The sequence below is a fragment of the Cydia splendana genome, chromosome Z (genome assembly GCF_910591565.1).
Source record: "Cydia splendana chromosome Z, ilCydSple1.2, whole genome shotgun sequence".
NCBI classification, from domain to species: domain Eukaryota; kingdom Metazoa; phylum Arthropoda; class Insecta; order Lepidoptera; family Tortricidae; genus Cydia; species Cydia splendana.
This window is the reverse complement of record NC_085987.1, coordinates 33,628,219-33,650,076: the sequence shown is the minus strand read 5'-3', so window position 1 is coordinate 33,650,076 and position 21,858 is coordinate 33,628,219. Positions and strand designations below refer to the sequence as shown.

The 21,858-nt window shown below is 35.5% G+C and overlaps 1 protein-coding gene across 1 annotated transcript in view; it reads right to left on the bottom strand.

Moving 5' to 3' along the window:
- Positions 1-12,852: 12,852 nt before the first annotated feature.
- The window catches only part of LOC134804536 (uncharacterized), a 53,575-nt gene continuing 44,569 nt past the window's right edge, over positions 12,853-21,858 (bottom strand). Inside the window, exons 10-11 of the mRNA XM_063777635.1 lie at positions 13,710-13,802; positions 12,853-13,412 (exon numbers count right to left, since the gene is read on the bottom strand). Coding sequence (XP_063633705.1) covers positions 13,212-13,412; positions 13,710-13,802 — 294 coding nt within the window. The 3' untranslated portion in view covers positions 12,853-13,211. The remainder of the gene's footprint in view (positions 13,413-13,709; positions 13,803-21,858) is intronic.

The window sequence follows — 21,858 nt, the reverse complement described above, 5'->3', positions numbered from 1 at the left end:
AGACGCTCGCGCCGAACATAAGACACACTTACTTTACGCATGTATTTTTTTGGCAGATACGATTCTTGAAAGGTTTTAGTTTTATTTTCTAAGTACCTAACACATTAATTAGATTTTTTTCTTAAACGAAAAGGTTTACGCCGGTATATTTAGATAGGGGAAAGACTCAGGCAAAAATTAGGGGCGCTGTAAAATATACAAAGCTTTAGAATCACTGCTAAAATATACAAGAAGTAAATTTCAAACTTACGAGTAGGATAGCCAACATTTTCATTATGTCAGTCACAGATGATTGAAATAAATTAATTTTAATCATATAATTACTTATAACAATTTGAATTTAGTTACTGCTATAACAAAATGTAAGAAACAGCATTGAAGATTTTTACCACCGCAATGCTCACCAGGCTTTATCATATTTTGTGAAATAATCGAATGTGTTGTACATAGGTATATGTGAAGTAGGTGGGAAGTCATTTCAATAATACTTAAACGTTAATCCTGTGTGTATTCCGATCAAAGGGAAGTACTGCATTGCGTCAGTTTATTTATTGAAAAGGACCTCCAGCTCCATAATGGCATATACAGGGTGTTTGGTACATCGTTTGCCAAATTAAAACGGCAGATAGGTTGAGTCATTTGCTATCTTCTCATGCCTAGAAAAAAAAAATTGGCCATGGTTTTTTTTACTACTGAATGACTCAACCTATCTGCCGTTTTAATTTGGCAAACGATGTACCAAACACCCTGTATATGGATATAGGCCGTATTGGGAGTCTCAAAAGGCTTAAGTGCATGTTTTATAGTCCTCTTCGATAGATTAATAAAATTGCTAGCGTAAAGCCGAATTTTCAGCTAGCGATAACATATACAGTTTTCATTATTCATGCTCTGAAAGTGGGTCATTGTTTGTCTGTGATGCCGGTAGAACGTTATATTATTTCAGCCCTAGGGTTGAAAATTGGCATATTTCTCTTTATTTCTGTCCCTTGAGCAACTAGAAGCAATATTGTCCTATTTTCCCGCCCAAAACAATTAATTTTACTCATGAGAATACCTTGGATCTATTTTATCAAAAAAATATGTATATAACTAGACAATTGGGCATTTATATTTAATGTTGTATCCCCAATTTTTGCTTTACATTTACTTACAAGGAGGATCCAAATACAATTGTTTTTCAAGCCGGGTAATGTTTAACCTAATACATTTTTATCATTTTCATTTTGACCCAGAATCATAACGTAACAAAACGAACAAAAAAAAAGAAATTTTGGAGGCACTTTTTTCTCGTATTATGATCTAATGAGCTCACGAATATGAGTGGTAATCATATAAAAAATCCAAAATCTAAAATGCAAGTTCGGGGTACAACTTTAAATATAAATTCCCAATACATTCAATTAAATATGAACTAAATTAATTAATATTCAGATGCTTTGACTCAATGTTTGTGTTTCTCCGCAAGAGTGATGAAACTTTGTAAGGTAAGAATATTACTTACAAAGTCTAGTAGAAATCACTCCGATTTGCGTCTTGCTTCTATTACTCTCATTCACTATACATATTACTCTTCCCCTCACTCACTGCACAAAGTGCTATCAAGCGATGCGCGATGAAAATACCTGCCGACTATTATCTGTACAAACAATGCTATCTGAAGAAGTCCCTGGAATGTTTTGTTTTCTGGGAAACTTCGCTTAGGTGTAAGTATTCTTATATTACCTAAGTATAACATGAAATATTGAGTGCGAAATGTGTATAAATGTGACGGGAATTTACGAAAACTGACTATACGCGACTTTCAAAAGGTTATTTCCATTGCCATGATAATACAGTATTCTAATGAAGATCCTCGGACAAGCCTGTCATTCGTTGCATTTACGGTTTTTCCTTTGGCTGTATCGTAGACGGTAGGTATATTTGATTAGTTACGGTTTTAGCGCGGTCGTCTAGGGCTCTTCAACCAAAAGGAATCAAAAGATATGTCCTTGGCGTGGATTTTTACCTTTTGTCTCATTTACACTGAAAATATACTTATATTTAAAATTTTGCTCGTCAGATTCCTCGGCTATATCACTAGCTATTTTATACTTAAATTATACAACTGAATATATATGAACATAAGACATGTTTTCCGGATATTTTTTAGCTAGCCAACTTTAACCTTTTAAGGATGTGGTATTAGAGTCTGCAAATATAGTCTAGTTTTCGTATAATATTTTTCATAGCATTTGCCCTGAACTATAACTTTTATAAATATCGTTTCTAAAGCAATGATTTTATATGAAAAAAACAAAGAAACAATTTACGAAATATTTAAATTTCCATACATATACTACTATACACCCTATATACTTACTACTTACTAGACTCAAAATTAAATGGTACCTACGTTTCGTTTGTTTGCAATACAGAACAAACTATCGCATGTGTGTACTGATTCTATTTCATCAGTCCAGAGATCGGGCATATTGGCGTCATTGCTCGCAATAACGTGGACATGACTCCAAATTTGATTAAATAATTAATCATTTAATTAATTTCTTACCTGTTTTAATTTTGATTCCTAATCAATGAATAACACAAAAAAATTTTATAATGGAAATTTATTAAAAAAAGTAATCAGTATGTTTTCCTAATTTTCTGTAGGTACTCATTTTTTTATATAAAAAATATATTTAAGTGCTATTTATTGACTAGGGAACAAAATTAAAACTCAGGTAAAAAATTAATTAAAATATTTAAATGATTAATTATTTAATCAAATTTGGAGTCATGTCCACATTATTGCGAGCAATGACGCCAATCTGTCCGATCTCTGTTCATCACGAAAACATACATATTATAATACTACATGTGTATGTATGTGTTCGTGGACTAGATACCGAGTCCAAAAAAAATTTTTTTTTAAACCAAAATGTTTAAGAATATTTTGCTAACTATCGTTTTACAAGATAAGTAAGTATTACCTATCTGTTCTTACGGCTCTGTCACGCTTCTACGACATTTCTCTGTAATGGGGTAGAGAAAGTAATTCGCATGGAGGTAACAAAAATAAAGCAGACAGGAGCACGGAATACTGCGCCCGCCACTCCCTCGGGCCGGGGGTGTGGGGGGTGAGGCACGTCAAGAATAATAATTGCGATTAATTATAAAATCTGCAATTCTAATTCACACTTTAGATTCACGCATTGTCAGCGGATTTTAACACAATTATTTTATCATTATACAGAATAAGGTTATTTAAGAACATTATCAAATTTATGTAACTCTTCATAATTATATGCAATTAATAATTTCTTTGTACTTTTTTTAGGCCAGTATCTAACGAAAATGTCAATGTTTCACGTTCGTTAGGTGGTGATAACTGTGATAAGTTAGTGATTTATTCATAGCCTCAAGCAGTGGAAATCCGAGATGTAACGCTTACTGACCATTGTTTATAGGCAACCGAGCGTGTCACCTCTGTATGACCCTGACATAGGATTTGGATCCCTGCCAGTATCAGCAATTGAGTGGCGAGATTATTGTTCTGAAGAGAACAGGCTACGACTACTCGGCACTTTAAATTTTATTATACCTACATAATATATTATTATTTTGGTCAACGAGCTTATGTAAGTAGGGCTAACTCTGTATGTCTGTGTATCTTTTACCTCATTGACGCTTAAACGTTGAACGGATTTAGATGAATTTTGATATGGAGATAATTTGAGGCACGGGGATGGACATATGATAGTTCTTGACAATCATCATCATTACACGCAGACCAAGTCACGGGCAGAAGCTTACTAAAATATTTCATCCTAAACAATTAACAGCCGGTTTTGGCTGCTTGCTAACTAATCATTTTTAATAAAGGCGGCCAATAATTGTTAGTTTTCAACAAGAGTGATTTAAAAGTAAACAATAGAAAAAGCAAATCGCTCTGGTTCGGCCCTGGTTAGTGAAAGCTTAAATAATAGTACGATACCTACGAGTGGCTACGGGCCTACGGCGTAGCGCCAAGAAAGTAAACAGCCTGACAGAGCTACGACGTACCGTAAAATGGGGTGAGTAAGTGCAAAACTGATATTCAAACCTCGATAACATTTTATTTTTATATATGCAAACTGAATGGTGTATATAATAAGTGTTCCGGACGTTTGTATTATAGTTTTTATTTTATTTTGGGTAGTTCCATTTCATAACTTTGACGATAAACAGGAAATCCCACCTCACCCCGTAGTCCCTCGTATTTGGGGTGAGTTGGGTGTTCATACAAATGTGATTTTGGAAGATTGTTGGATCGTTTTTTTTTATTATGAGTATTACTATAGCTATTACTAAGCATTTTAAATTGGAATACATCATTTTTGTAGCAGTAGCCTTAAAATCCCATCTCACCCCCCTTTCATCCCTTCTCTCCCCATTCATAATCCAACTCTCCCCGCGAACCCTACTCACCACTTTACGGTAGTCATTTTTATTATTCATTTTATTACTACTGAGAATACCTACGCACTAAATGTTGTAAAAATAATGATTTTTTACCGATTTTTTTTGAAAAATAAGACCTAAATTGTCAGTTTACAGAGCTGCTCTATCCGTATTTTCCGCTCTATCGCTAGCTTTTAATGAGGCATAGATCTGTCCCTAACAGGGTGTTCAGCGGCAGATTTCCGCTTTCAATTCAAATATTTCTCTAACGCTGTGAGGTATTTAGGTTTCGTGAGTGTTGCGGATTGAATAGTGACAAATGTGACAATGGATCGCTGGCTAGCAAAACAGCGTGCATATGCTAGGTATTGAGAAGTATCGTCCCAAGGGGTTTTCATTTAGTACCGCAAAGCGTAAGTTTTGCATTAATTTCGGAATATGCGGAAAAGTTTAGAGCAGTGCGTACACAGTAACACGTAATACGAAGATTGACATTAATATAATGTGATTTACAAAAATAAAATCCGCAAAACTTACACAAGTAACTTACTTATGTAAGTTTTACGCGATTAAGTCCCGTGTTAGTTATAAAAGTATGAGTGAAAATCGTGTTAGTTTAAACTTTAAATCAATATAAAATCCGCATTCATCTACCTCTTTATAAAAGTAAATAGTTTTGGTTTATACATGTATCTTTTAGTTTTTTTAGTGGTCCGTACAAAACTTTGTTCACGAAACACTTATGGGATCGCTTCGGTCTTGCAAATCAGTTAAATGCGCTTTTTTATCGGAAATTTGCCGCTAGACAGACGCCCTGTAAATAGGTATGAATGAGGTCATACTTTGGCTATCGATATCAAATACATTAATAAAATTTCCTTTTGCAAACGAGTGTTGCCCTCTGGAGAGAAAACCGCGGATATAAGTTTTTGTTGAACAATTTACAGTGCGGCCCGTTAGACGGCGCTATCCTTATATGCCTTACGCTCAGTTGGTGATATAATAATATCGCAGTGCAACGAAAGATGTCCCTGATTTACAACTTTTTGGAATACCTAATCAAAAAGTGACGCAATAACGGCATAAAAATACGTACAAAACAAATAAGTTATAAGGTAGACGTTCGAGTGCTCTTTACTGTCCCTGTACCTACATGGCTTAATATATTGTCAATAAATCATCAGGGTGTCATCTATTGGCATACCTCGGACAGACGGGGACAATTTAGGTTTTGCAATAATAGTCAGTAACTGGCCGGAAAAAGCTCTACAATGGGAGTTGTGGAGATCAAAGGGAGAGCCCTTTGCCCAGCAGTGGGACACTAAAACGGGCTAATAAAAAAAATAGTATAAAATAGGCACATGAAAATCAAATAGAACATAATTAAAAAATAGCTATAACTCCCTAGTGAGTTAAAGCGTTTTTTTTTTCACAATCCATAACTCCCGCGGGAATAATAAAGGCATTTGTCCTTCAGTACACCTGCATGAAATAAGATCTTTTTCGAGCAAGTGTGATGAAATAGAATATTACAAACTAGAATCTATGTTGTGGCTAGAATATGTGTTTGGGTCATATAATATATTAATACAACATACTGTTAAATCTCAGTAATTTTATTAATAAAAGTAATTTATAAACAATAAAATAATATTGTACACATTTGCACTAATTGCCTAACATTTGCACTAAGAGCATACTACTTATAGTAATTCTACGTAATACTATTACAATTCAATATCAAGTAAAATTTGTAAATTATCTATATATGTACAAATATGGCAATTTTACACAGGAAAAACCATAAAGGGACAAATTAAATATATTAACAACGGGTCACTCACGTATTTTAAGTCGAAAAACGCTCAACATGTTTCACTCCGTACCGAGGAGTGTCATCAGGAGCTTGCGTTTAAGGTGACGGACCGGCGCAAAAAGCATAAAGCGCGGCATAAAGGGAGAAGTTCGGTTTTGGTTATTGACTCACCATAAATCACAAATTAAATTAACTATCTTCGCTATACAAATATAGACATTTCTTGTATTTTAAAATGAATGATTAAATAAATAATTTAATTAATGAAAAAGAAATATGGATTCTTACCTATACTCTAGAGAATTTACGCAAACCGAATTTATTGTAATATTGTTAAATATTACTATATATTGTTAAAATTAGTGCGCCCGAACATTTAGGTACATCTTAATTTTGCATTATAAATGATAATACTCTTTATCCTATAATTACTTATTCGTCTCGTGACGTTAGCCTTGGTCACTTCCGGGCACATAAACATGGTTCAAAGACAAGTGAGATCTTTCATTTGCGCTACACAATTAAAGTTAGCTACTTACGCTTTACTTTCATATAAAATTATATTTAATCGTAATCACCGTAGGTACTTAATCATAATCACGTAATGTCCACATGCAAAAATGCAAAAAAAAATCAAATCATATTATTTTCCCCCAAACAAAATACAGAAACGTTGCCATAATAATCATTTAAATATCTGAATAATATCAATGAGCGCAGCTAGAATCTGTTTCATGGCGTATACAAAAATGCCATCACATTAAACATTACTAAAGTGCAGTAGGGCAACAAGTAATCAGGTATCAGTTTATGAAACTGTAGCGAAATGATCCATCGAGCCAGCTGACACATTTATATGTAGGTATACCTAACGTGTACATACGATACGATTTCGTTTAAGGTATTGGTGGTTTTTATTTCAGAGAATGCAACAGAGTAATTAGGATGTGTACATTGTACATGCCTACATGGTTCTTGTGGAAGGGATAACTTGTTGATAAAGTAATGACGCTATTCACGAAGAATAGAAAGAGATAGGCAATGGCGTGTCATGTACGATTTTTTTTGTGCTTAGCGTCCTTACTTTAGTAATAAATTAGTTACCTAGTTTATCTACAAGATCATGGTCTTCCGTGACCACAGCTACTGCAACCTGGGTGAAACGTCGGAAAAAAGGTGAATAATAAAATGTCATCGCGTTGGACCCGTTACTAAAATTAATTACTGGTACCTTATCTCATTAGCGTGCAAATCAAAGATTTCTATATTCTTTTAGTAATTTTATCATGCGCTGTCTGCGGATCGAAGTCATCGAAGAAGGTTTACGTTAAATGGTTTTACCAAAATGATTAGACATTTATAGAACTTTTCTTGTGCATTGTAATGCAGCAATAACTACAAACCTAAATGCAGACAAAAAAATTCAGCCTTGCAAACAAATACCTGCTCTCTAATTTACTCATACACCTATGTCTAAATAGAAAATATATATTCAGTAGAATGGACAATTTATTAGTAATTTAACCATAGGTATTTAACAAGAATTGCACATCATTTGTAATTTTATCTTACTTTAAAATTGTTATATATATTATGTATGACAATAATCAAACTTCTTAGACCCTGACCAATATATTTAAGACACTTCTCATCACACGTTCAATGTACAAGTTTCAATCACATTACAAGACACTTCTGGTAACACCCATATATAAACTTTCGCACTTTTAAGAGGGAAAGTGAATCGAATGCATCAACATCATTCGAGTAGGATCTACCTAACACTGCAACCAGTTAATCAACAAGCCTGTGAAATACCATCTTCAAGTCATGGAACTATATAACATTAAACATTAACCCCCTTATTCATAAACGTATACTAAAGTTGACAAGCCGATAATAATCGTTTGTCCCTTTCCGACGTATTGGTATGATGGAAAGGGACAAACGATTATTATCGGCTTGTCAACTTTAGTAGACGTTTATGAATAAGAGGGTTTTACATTAACTAATACTTGGAAGTTTATCACTACTTACACACAGAATATGAGCTGGTTGCATTTCACCAGTTAATTTCTGGTTGGTGCAACTAGTCATAACAGAAGTTCTTTTATCACTTTACCTGATAACAATCGGTTTATTTTCCTATATTCCTAGTCCCACGCAAATGTGTACACATTCGGGTAATAGGCCTGATGACAAATTTTGAAATCCCTTTTATTATTGTCGGTACACTTGTATTGGTTTCGAAAAACACAATATTTCAGCTATACTCATAAGATTTAACATAGATAATTGCATTTTATTATAGCTAGTTTAAACTTCGCGCGAAAACGCCTCGCATGCCATTTGTGACGTCATCATTTAGTTGGTGGTAGGGTGGTAGACATTGTTTACATACTTACAGTTACGAATTTCCTTTAAATCCGAATGATATTGTTAATTCAGCACCATATATTACGATTAGGGATGATAAATACATTACAAAAATGTATCACAATAACTCATTTTACACAAAAACTCTCACACGGTTGCAGTTTAAGATGAATTACTTAGATACAAGTAAATTTTGAGTGAAATTCACCGAGCACCGGTTTTACTTTTTAATTTTTCATTTTTTCTAGTTACGACAGCCAACATGGCAATGATAGTTCCATTCAGCCAACTAATTAAAAAAGTTTGTTGTTGAAATATCGTATTATTTAGCATTTTATTTAAATAATAACACATAGATATCTATTTTATATAGTGTAATAATATTTATTGGACGTAATAAATGTTTAGTGGCGAAATAATATTTGTTTTGCACCTTTCGAACTCTTTGGTGAGGACGTATGGATTTCGGTCAATGAGGTTGTCTATGTTGCTCTAAGAAATATGTTATGGATTGATGACGTCACTGTTTAGAACGCTTCTGATTGGCGTTTCAGTAATAATGGCCGATTGGAGAATTTTGCACTTTTATTTTATTGAATATCTTAATAATCCTTCAGAATTATACTGAGATTGGGCCATTTTTTTGAATCATATTAACATATATGTTTCTTTGAAACCATTATTTCCATGATTCTTTGTTACTTGCAACAGGCCTATTCCCGGGCGTGAGCTGATTCGTAAAAGGGAGGAAGATTATGGCCCACATTGTACAGACTCAAATAGGAACCCAACATCCAAGTGATGGAGCGGAGGACTTATCTTTTGATTAATAAATCTCATGAGGAATTCAGTTGAGGTTTCCATTTCCCTTAATGTGTCAGCCTGAGCGCGGCTTGCGCCAAAATATATCTAGTTATGTGCGTAAGACTTAAGAATGTGAGCATGCTAATTCCAATACAATCAGCGTTCATATTGAGAATGTTCCCGCCTGGAAGTAGAAGGCAAGGCGTGATCCAGTGATCTCGTACCACAGCATCTATATTAATTGTGTTTACAAGTATTACGTAACACATGGGTAGGTACATACGTACATATACACGGTGTTTATATCAAACAATCTGTTAACTTCGGGGTATGGCTAAGAACATTTAAAGAAACTAAATACGAGTAGCATAGTTAATTTTCATAAAGTTGTATTTTTTTCTTAAAAACACGGGCACGGTTGTAATAACACGGGCATTATTAACTTATGTTTAACTCAACCAATCAGTTGAAAACTATGACATATCAAAGTCATTTCGAAGGTAGATCGTTTGAGATCTAGTACAACTCGTACTTAACACTAATCAATATGTAAACAGGCCCTAAGGCAAGTCTACTTACACATTCGTAAGGGCCTTATCAGATAAAAATAAGTGTTTGATTATTTTCAAAATTAATTAGAATACATGTAAACAGGCCCTAAGGCAAGTCTACTTACACATTCGTAAGGGCCTTATCAGATAAAAATAAGTGTTTGATTATTTTCAAAATTAATTAGAATACCGGTGTATTTGAGAAATTAAGTTAATTTAAGCTCAGGAATGCACCCTTGAAATTAACGGCGTTTAAAAACAAACACGTTGCATAATAAATTTAACTAAATAGGTATATCAAATCAATGATAGATCATATACATACCAAATGTTTAGTCCATTACAAATTATTGTATGATTTTTTTTCATATTATTGTAATAAAAATTTGCAAAGCATTTAAGTCAGGTCAGTGAACCAAGTCGTGCACAAAGTGGACGCAATCGTTTTAAGCTGAGCAAAAGATTTCAGTACAAAATATAGGCTGCAAATTATTTTTCATTAAGTATATTACTGATTTCTCTGAAGGATAAATAATAAAATATTAACTGCGTGGAAGACAATTACACGGTACATCTAAAATTAATACTTTGATTATAAATTTAATGGACTTTAGCCCAATATATATAACAAGAGTTCAATGTATATATATATAGGTATAACATTTATAAATATAGAACTATTTCTCACATATTTACATTTGATTTAAAACTAGTCTCTCTCCTCAAATGGTCATTATGATATAATTAGTGCCGTTTATATTGTGCGTATTTTTATTTATATTAAAGCATAGAAGTTTGTACAGTCGACGCCAAAGGCTATACACAATAGAGTTGCTACATATAGGTACATTGTTTCCGAGATACATTGATAAAATAATCCAAGAGAAAGGTCTGTGACGTCACAAAACGCGTTCTCATACTAACTTCATATTTTCATAACGAGTTGCAGATTAACTAGGTACTTAGTATTAAGTAGGTACCCTATTGTGTACGGACAACATGAAATAATATAAAGGTTTCACACTGAATATTGTTGACGTCGACCCTACGTACGACTAACAGCCGTATTCGAACTATGAGATACGATACGATATCTAGTATTTGTCGTATCTCATTGTTCGAAAACGGCTGTAACATGAATTATCTACGCTTAACTAGCAACATATCATCACCTAACATTAATAACATCATAGACAGATTAAGTCGTCTGTGCTAATATTTAAGTACGGTGTGTGTTGGTCATTATTTGCAGGTGCAGATTATAAATTGTCTTTTCACTTCTCATGCTCAAAAAGTGCACCTTTATGTCGTGCGTAGACGACATAAAATCGCATTTTATGCTCTAGAGCATAAAAGTAAAATTTTCTTCTAAGACTAAGTAATCGGTCTCAACAGCCAAACAGTTAAAACATATTGCACAATTTTACTGAGCAATAAAATTATGTAGATGACAAAACTTGTTATATTATTTTATTTTTGCTACAATTTATTAGAAATCCGTATTTTCTGTCATTACATTTAGTAAATCACATAAAATAGGAGTCGATTATCGTTCAAAAATGCTCCGAAATGTTTGACTTGGCAGAAAACCAAGCGTCTGAAACTCTGATCACATGTTGAAAAAAAAAAAAAAAAAAAAGTTAGTTGGCGGGAATTGGTTATGTATTATGTTCTTTCGCTTTACGACAATTTCGTGGTGTAAATTGCCGTGAAAAATATAATTTATTTTCCTCGCAATCGAAGTGAAAAGGCGAGTGTACAACAAGGGCATAAATGTCCATTTTTACCCTCGTCTACTATTTTGGTCTTCGCTTCGCTCAGACCAAAAAATTGCCTCGGGTAAATATGGGTCACTTTATGCCCTTGTTGTACAATCTACTATTGTAACATCCTTGGCAAGTACTTATGTTAATTACATATTTTACAATCGAATACTGCTTACATATTCATCTACAAAGACACACCCCACTTCATATCATTTTGTACCTACTCTTGACAAAATAGTACTTATACGCAATGACCCAATGACTATTAGTAGTACACCGCGGTAAATGAAAACAGTTCATTAAGAAAGTGTGCGTGTTGCGCCATCTGGTTGGTATAAAATAAAGGATGCACTTACTAAAAAGGTCAAAAATAGTCAAAAAACGATGACATCATTTATGGACAGCCCCTAAAACATAAAAAGAAAAATAGTAAAAAGGCACGCGAGGAACACGGTTGGTAAGGAGGTTGTTCATCTTGATTTAACTAGTCTCTCGTATTAGCAAGTGATTTTTTATGAATTCAAAAATCCATCTATATTTATATATCTATATATATATGTATAGACATCGAGAGGCATGAACATATCACGCCTGACAGTCACTTAAAATATTGCTAATTGGCCACTTCTACTTCTTGACAATTTACCCTATTAATTTATGACGAATTGATATGATTTAGATTTGTGTAAGTACAGATACCTACTTAATATAACTTTGGGCGTGTATTGTTCTCTTATAAATTAATGTATGTATTAATTCTCCTATTCCCTGTACATCTGTAAATCTTTACACTAAAATAAACAAGTAAATAAAAATGTGTAGCTTTATTGAACAATTTCTCGATTTCTAATTGCCCACAGCAGGTTACTTATTGCGCATATCTGTAATGATGTTATTTTGAATCTGAAGAATGTCATCGCCCTCTTCTACGAGTTTTCTACGCTGCCTTATCTCTTGACCTGTATAGTAGTTTATATATATGAAAATTCCTTTGCTTGCATTAAGAATACTTTGGATAATAATATATATATATATATATACATAAGATAGATTTGAATAAGAAGAGTAACATTCGGCAACGCAAAAGAGATTTTTTGACTCAATTTTAGCATCATTGCCTCATACAAGCATGGATAAAAAATATCGGGATTTGAAATTCACATAATCAAAATTTAAGAATGTCGGCGAGTTTGAAATGCTTTATCACAATGTTCGAAGCAGTTGAAATGGCAGCAGCGCGTGCGCGGTTCCGCCGCGAGCGCCGGTCAAGGGCCGTGCTGGCCCAGCGGGCTGGGGAGCTCGACGTGGTACTGCCTAGAGTTTTCCGTGTCCTGTATGGTTATATACCGTCTTGAAGAAATCTATCGCTTGATAGCAAATTGAGTCCACAGGAGACGGGGGTATACCGTGAACGAATTCCATTTGGGTTTGAAGTCGTCGACGCGACTGAGGGGCGGGCGGAGGGAGGACCGCGGGTCAGTGTCCGTGTTGACCCACCGGGCTGAGGTGCTGGGTGTGGTTGCTTCGCGAGGCCTCGGCGTCCTGCATAGTGATGTTGAACGCCTCCGTCTTTAGGAAATCCACGGTCTTGTAACAGCTGTCCGCGTCCGCGTCCACCTCGGAAAGGGATTTGCCGTGCGCTATGTCAATTTTATTTCTTGGCACCTGTTGTTGTGGCTGAAAACATGATATCATTTGTATCAATGATATTATATATTTATTTCTATACCTACGAAGAAATTTATTAAATTGATTAATTTTCGCATTCCATTCATCTTTGTCATACTAGTTGTTAAATATAAGCTTGTCTCTTAATCTTTCGGTGTAAGGGAGCTCGTTAGCACGTCCACATTTCCCGCTTGCCGAGGCGCGACTAAAGACAACTTGTACAATTTATACCAGGTAAGCGCTTCGATTTTTTACAAACACTAAGAGGAAGAAAACTTATTCGTTAATAAATAAATTAAATAATACCTTATTTGAAGAGGGCTTTGAGGTTTGAAGGTCCAAATCTAAATACTGCAACGTGTCCGCCCGCACTTCTATAGGGTGGAATTGCGTTAGAGGCTGTAATGAGAAACATTTTATTATTTTAGGTAGGTATATATTATTGTTAATTAATTTTATTATAGTAACAGAGCCTCGCCTACACGTATGTTTTTCATGACATTTGAAAATACATTTGCGCTTCCAATGAATATTTGGCAACGTCTTGGGCGTGGCATGTTATGCAATAAGATAATACTACAAGATAATATTTTTTATACATTTATTTTACGTGCCTAAACTTGGCCCAAACCTTCTTTCCGGTAGGAAAGCTTTTTGGTGAAGAAAAAGAGATTACCTGAGTGACACGAAGAGTGCTTGTCAAGATTCAGAGCAGAGAAAAAAGAGGAAATTGTATCTTGTTTTTCTATTTCGATAAGACTCAGTAATTCTAATTTGCATATATATTAATCTACGTGTTAATGTTGCACCTATGAGTAGGTATTTAACTAAGATGGGATTCCAAGATTCATAGACGGACCACGTGTTAGAAAGATATGGAGAATTATCTAATTTCAAACTTTAAGCAGTAATCTATATACCTATGTCATGATATCAGTTTTCTGAGAGAAAGGATGTATAGAGAACTTCAAAGAAACAAAAGATAAATTGTAAAAATCTTTACAAGTGTCAATGTTATCGAAGGTTGCTTAGTATAGTTACAAGGAGAGGACGGCGCCTATTGTCTGAATATAGTTGAAAGAAGTTTTCCCACCGGGACCTCGCCGCCAGCTATTTCATCGGCGAACTCCAGCACTGTTTCCTCGCATCGGACTGTTTCCCCGCACCCTAAGCAGCACACCTAAGCAGGGACACCCTTTTCCTAGTTTTATTTTATTCTTCGTTCCGACTTGGGGCTGTCCGATATCGATTTTTGTCGATTTTCGACCCCCCCCCCCCCCAACATCATCCAAAAATCATGCTTCGAATGACCCCGTTTCCTCCTACGTCATGCTACCATCATCCGATGTCCAGACCCCCCCCCCCCCTAATTTGAAATGACGTAATTTATGAATAGCCCCTTTGCTCCATTCTACTCGAAACCCTTCGCCGGCCGCCGCTCTACAGCGTGTGACTTAATTTTTTTAGCTTAGTAATTTAATTAAAAATATTAGATAAATTGTTAATACTGGTACCGGTAGGTAGATAAGCCTTTATCAGGCAAAGGCTTCGAGCAACACGGAAGGGAGGCGGCATTCGCACTATTTCCCCTCTGCCGAGGTACAAGATTAGCGCGTCAATCTAATCTAGCGCGGGTAATAAAACTAGTTGCACTTGGATTTTTCACTAGACCGAGTCCAGACGCGCGCGTGAACACTGCTGCACAAAAATGCCTGTTTGCTCGGTTTTTTGTTATAAAAAGAGGTCGGGAACATCAAATTTACAAAAAGAAAGTGTTACATTTCACATGTAATATTTTTTTTACGTATCATACGTTTAATTACATTCAAACACAATTATTATATTTTAGTCTCATGTAATTGTTGGATTTATCGATTTTGCTCGCTCAGTACAAATTGCGGATCGGTCGAGCGACAAATCCGACTTCTCATCTCTCAGAATACAATAACATACTTCAACGAAAATGTGTTAGTGTGCGTGTTGTGACACTTGTCACTCGTCCGTACACAAAAAGAGATCGAGGTTTGCAAGATTTGTCTTTGGCGTGTGTCATTTTCTATGTATTTGTGTCGTCATTACAGATTGGATTTTGTATGTAAGTGTGTGAGAAGTGCGACTGTGTGCACCTTTCCCCCCGCGAAAAATGGCAGAAAGATTTGTACGGTGAGATATCGCTTAGGCCCCTCCCTTCCGATGTGTCGGAAGCCGGTGTTGCTCGAAGGGCAAAGGGAATATACAGGCTGTAATAGTTAAGTGTAGCCAGGCGATAATTCCGTAAATATAACAGATATCAGAAAACTTCAAATTGATATCGAAAGTGCGTTACCCAATGAGTAAAATTACATTAATAACTTTTTTTAAATAATAGCAGAAATATCCCAAACATTAACTTCAAACCCTCCCATACATTTAGTACGACGACTCACCCCTAATTATTATTTGAACGTAAAAATATTTCATAATGGAAGCAGACGATTTGGGACAAATCATTATTGTAAAATAAGTTTTTGGCAAAAATTTCATTTTTGGTACAAGCTTTTATCGCTGACTGTACTTTTCTTACGACAGACAACTAATACTCATCGAGACAATTCTAAAAACCCCTAACACAATTAGGTTGCGTTGTTTCATCACGGAGTTCCTATGGCCACGTCCTGTCTCCATTATCAGATCAGTTCGACAGTACCATATTATTGTATTGTCATCAGAACTACATACAGCTGCCAATTTTCATGACGCTACGATCTTTGGAAGATGGTTAAATTAGTTACCTTAGATTCCATTACATGTTAGTTACATACAGGTCGACCTAATAAAAGCTTGTTAAAAACAAAAAGGGCGGGATACGCTACTTAAAAATAGGTACCGTTACAATCAAAATAATACCAAGACTAACACAAACGGTAAAAACTATGGAGATGCGTGCACAGTAGTGATTGCACTGCAACGATAACTGTGAATAGCGTAAATAAAGTGCTGGGGGGCGATTTTTGAATTTCTATCGCTCGATTTCGTCACTCGAGAATCGGTGGAACCCGACGATATGCTAATTTTTTAAATACTAGCGATAGAAATTTGGAATCCAGTGGTATTGACCACTCGTTTTCAATTCTATTAATATAATTTAAATGCATAGTAATGGAGATATTATTGAACGAAATACACGAAATCGAGCGGTCGAAATTCAAAAATCGGCCCCCTGCGTCGCAGTATACACAGCACATGTGAACAAGATTATGATAAAAATGAAGCTATGTCCAAATGCAAAGAAGAAGTAAAGAATAGTTTGTCGTCCGTCCAAGAATGCTTTGATCAACATGTTGATAATTTAAGCAACAACAACCTGAACGTAGCACGGAGTTTTTAAAGATATGACTTGACACAGAGTGGACTTATTAAACTAAGGAAGCGAGTATTAAAAACTCCGAAATTAAAGTTCTCAAAGGTGTCGGAAGTATACACTCCGATGAGTCTGCCAGAAAATTTTTTGGTGTGCAATGACGGGACCGATGAGAAAATTTTAATATTTTATATGAACTTAACTCGGCGTTACTTGAAACTTATCAAAGACCAAACAGATAGCTTTTACTTTGCTGATGGAACATATAAAGCTGTGCCGCCTCCGTTTTCTTGGGTACTCAGCCTACATCTGGATTTAGGCTCTAACAACAGAACCGTCAACACAATCCCTACAATTTACGCATTACTTCCCAATAAATGCGAATTTACTTAAGTGCGATTTTTCGAATTGCTGAAAAACGAAATGCAAGTGAATATCAGGAATATCAGATGCGATTACGAAATCGCAATCATGAACGCTGTTCGATTTGTGTATCCAAGTGCGAATGTCTACGGTTGTTGGTTCCATTTCAAAAAGGCAGTTGAGAAAAAAACATAAAATATTGGGCTTATATCGGTAGCAGATGGAAAAAAGATTACAGACATGGTTATATGGTGCTCTTGCCTGAAAACTACATAAGAGATGCTTGGCTTTCTATTGTGAATGAAAGTCATGTTTGTACCAACATGCAATGCACCAATTTAAGATATATATGGAAAGGCATTGGGTCCAGAAGTTTCCATTACAAGTTGTTCTGAAACTAAACACCGCACTACTAATATAGTAGAGGGATGGCACCGCAGCCTTAATGGTAAAAATTCTCGTCACCCGAACATATTTCGGTTCGTAGAAGTAATGAGAAAAGAGGCAAAGCACTTTGACTGTATTCTAAAAAACAGGTTATTTCATTCTTTCAAAAAAAAACAGACGCCTCAGTGAAATAATATTTGATCAGGAATATGCAGGATATTTAAACCGTTTACGTAACAATGAAGTCGATTCCTTAATGTTAATTGAATCATGAGTGGGAAAGAGCGAGCAAGGAACACTGACGAGATAGATGAATTACTGAGCGAAATGAGCCAGTTGTATCTGCACCGAGTTGAAGAGTGAGTGAGTTCAGTAAATTATACAGTTCATTTAAATCACTCACTCGTGAACGACACATGCCTACTATAAATATTTTGATACTTAGCATTTAGCATATTTGGCATAGTACTTATGTATTTTTTTGGTGATGGATTAATATTACGGTATTATCGAGCTAGGCCTTATTTAAACTACATTTCATTTTTCGCCTTGTTACAATGGTATATGGTGAGAAAGTGTTAACATATGTGTTTATCGTACTTTACATAGTGGTAGAAATTATGTGACCTGACTTTTAGCGCACTTCAACGTATATTTAACTTATATCCTTAGGTACCTTACGTGTGCTCAGAAAATCAAAAATATTTTCTAGTATCAAAACTATAATTCCTACTACATAAAGTGTGACCAGCCCAAGATTTTTTGAATTTCCCGCCAAACATTTGTGTAATATTTCAGTAGCCAGGCTTTAAAACCTAATAATAACTTTTTCTTTGTTGTTTATTTTTTAAAGAAATACCCCGTGCCTATCTTTACCTATACCTTTCGCACCAAACATAACTGGGCGCCTACCACGAACATAAATCTTAAATTCGTGGTTGTCTCTATCGCTTAAATTAAGGCGTAATTGGAGTGACAGAGTGATGATGATGATGATGATGAAAGAGTGACAGAGACAGATGCTCGCAATTTACGGTTTCGAAGTTCCGGAGCCGATACAGGCGGACATCAACTGAATTGAATTTTTTATCCCTACTAGAAACGGTGCAATCGGGATGCAGATGCAGTCGTCGTGCAGTTCCCATACAAATTTTGGGTAGCATGCAGTCCGTTTGTATCAGCCCTTAGTCCTGTTATTAGCACCTATAATCCTGATATACAGCGCCTCTACTTTGAAATCCGTAACTCGAACTTCGGATCGCCCGGTCACTTTTTTGCAAAGTAGTTACGGTCGAAAAAGGATAGCAATAGACGAAGTTTTAATTACCGATTTCACGCCTCTGATTCAATGAAACAAACAGGCCCGTCAATAGGACAATTTTTGATTTAGCCCTAATTAATTTTGGACTATTTTCCCTTCTAGCAGAATTATATTAGGACAATAATTTAAACTTTGGTCTTAATTCATATTAGACTATATTTACTTTGTGTGTATTTAATTTTGCTCATAATTTATAATGGACAATATTCCATTTGGGCTTAATGAATCTACGACGGTTACAAATTTAGTTAAAATGTTTTTTAGCACAATTATATTTTGACAAGATTCACTTTGGACACTATTACTTTTGATCCAACTTCAGAATGGTCATTTCATGTGGACGTATTTCCATTTGTACCTAATGACAGTAAATCATAATTATTTCCGTCATCGTCAAGCCTTTTAAAGGGTTAATATAATAAAAATACCATTTTTGTCGAATGTTAATTTTTAGGGTTCCGTACCCAAAGGGTAAAAACTGGACCCTATTACTAAGACTCCACTGTCTTTTTTTTGTATTATTTGGCATATTCATATTTAATCATCATAACCAATTAAATGTTTTATGGAGTAGCAACTTGACTTTTTTTCTTATTTGAGCATTGCTACAATACATAATATCCACATACAGACCCATAAGAAAAAAAAAATACTCAAATCGGACCATGGGTTTCGGAGTAATCGGTGAACATACAGCCACAACCGAATATCAATCATCCCCCTTTTGGGTAAAGAAGTCGGTTAAAATAGAAATTAAATAATACGGGATTAGACCGATGGTGCAAATGTGATGATGGTGTTCACTTAACATGCTGGAACGTTTCTACAGTTCAAAAGTCTGTTTGGATAAGGCCCCGATAGACTGCGGCTATACCACAAAAGTCTCCTCTGCTGAGTAGGCACGTCTCCAACCCGTGAAATTAGCTGTAGATACTCTCTGAAGAAGACAATCCATTTGAATAACAGCGGATGAGCGGACATAACTCAATTTTTTTTAGTTTTTAATTTATCCAGCGCCATATACCGTTCTCTCCTTGTCTTGCAAAGTCAGCTCGTGAGAATGTCGGTAACATATTTTATAGAAAATAGTATTCTAGAGGAGCCAATTAAACACAGGACAAAGAAAACAACGAGGAAGCGCTGCCTACTTCAAGTTAAAAAAAAACAAGCATTCGAATATACAAGAGAAACAAGCCAGTCAAAGTTCAATGACCCTGATGCAGAATAAAACTGATCAAAGAAAATGAGTTAAATGACAAGAATCAACTACGCATTATAAATAAAGCGTACCTAAGAACATTACGCCATTAAATTACTTGCTCCATCGGACGAACTAATAAATTTGACAAATTCATACTTATCTATATTTCAAGAATATTTTGAAAGTATGCGGCACTCAACAAGTTTAACCCTTTACCAGGCTAAGGGGTCATCCATTAATTACGTCACACGTTTAGGGGGAGGGAGGGGTCAAGAAAATATGACATGTTGTGACATGGGGGAGGGGTGAGTCACAAACATTGTGACGTCACTTTAACTTCATCAGTAACCGAAAATTAATTTATATTTTTTTATTCGCTGTACAGTTAAATAATGAGTTTTTGGAAGTAATTTTCGTTCCTAATTGGTTTTGTGTTATAAAATTACTAATATATCTTTTACCAAAAATATTGTTTCATTAAAAAAAATAATGCCGAGTTACCTACTATTACCGATTTCGTTGAAAACAAAATTGCCTAAAATTTGACGTCACACCAGGTGGGGAGGGATTTGCAAAATGTGACCAAGTGTGACAAGGAGGGGGGAAGGGGTCAAAAAACCTAGAAATTCGTGTGACGTAATTAATGGATGATCCCTAAGGTATATATATTTCCCACATACGGCACTTCAAACATGTGTTCTATTTTCGATCAGTAAGACTGACATTCGATTGTCATTTTTGAACTGTCAGCCTGGTAAAGGGTTAAGATCGAAAATTTACAAATGCGTCAAAGATAACACACCACAATTTAGTACAGCGCGCCGTCAGATGTATGTATCGGAGCGGCCAAGATGTTCACAAATATCTGAAGATCTGAACACGTGCCCTAACGCCTTGACAATATAGGCGGTTTCAGATATTTGTGAGTACCTTAGCCGCTCCGATATATCTGATGATGACTATACGTGTCACAAGCACTAAAAAATTCTATTTTCGTCTATTAAATCGTACAAGGAAAATACAATGGAAAATAAAATGGATTCAAAATTTTCAATTTAAAAAAATGTGTTTAACCATTTTTTTTTTGTTTTCGTTTCACCTTTTTCTCATGAATTATAGTACACCAAACGAACACCAAACATTTCCAATCGGGGGAAATAATTCGTGTATAGTTAAGCCAATATTTGGCACTCTTAAACGGTGGCCTGTTGAAAAGAATGTTCTATTACATAAATATACATTAGGTGCTCCTGGCAGCAGAAATGATGAACTGCTCAAAAGCGTTACTTGTCTGGTAAATCTTATGTTTTCAGGTAAAGTTAACGACGAGGTTCTTCCCAGGCTCTATGGACCTGTGTGCACTACGGAAAAAAGACGGTGACATTCGCCCAATCGCCACAGGGTCCACGTTAAGAAGACTAACAACTACTAAAGTCGGCTGCAAGTACATCTCCCAAGACATAGAGCCCTTGTTTCAACCAACTCGGCTAGGTTTCGACTCAAAAGGAGGCTGCAAAGCCGCTATTCTTGGCTGCCGAACTTTTTTAGACAGACAGGAACCGGTGCTTGTAAAGTTGGACAAGAATGCGTTTAATTCAGTAAACCGCAGCGCTCAACTAACAGAAATACAAAAGAATATTCCTGGCCTCTACCCTTACCTCTGGCAGTGCTACAGAAGTCCCTCTAACCTAATGTACAGACATCACCAAATCTCCTCCTCGGTCGGCTGTCAACATGGTGACCCGCTCGGGCCAGCCATCTTTAGCCTTGCAATACATCCAATTATTTCGGCTCTAAATTGTAAATTTAACATCTGGTATCTCGGCGGTGAAGCGAGCTCTGT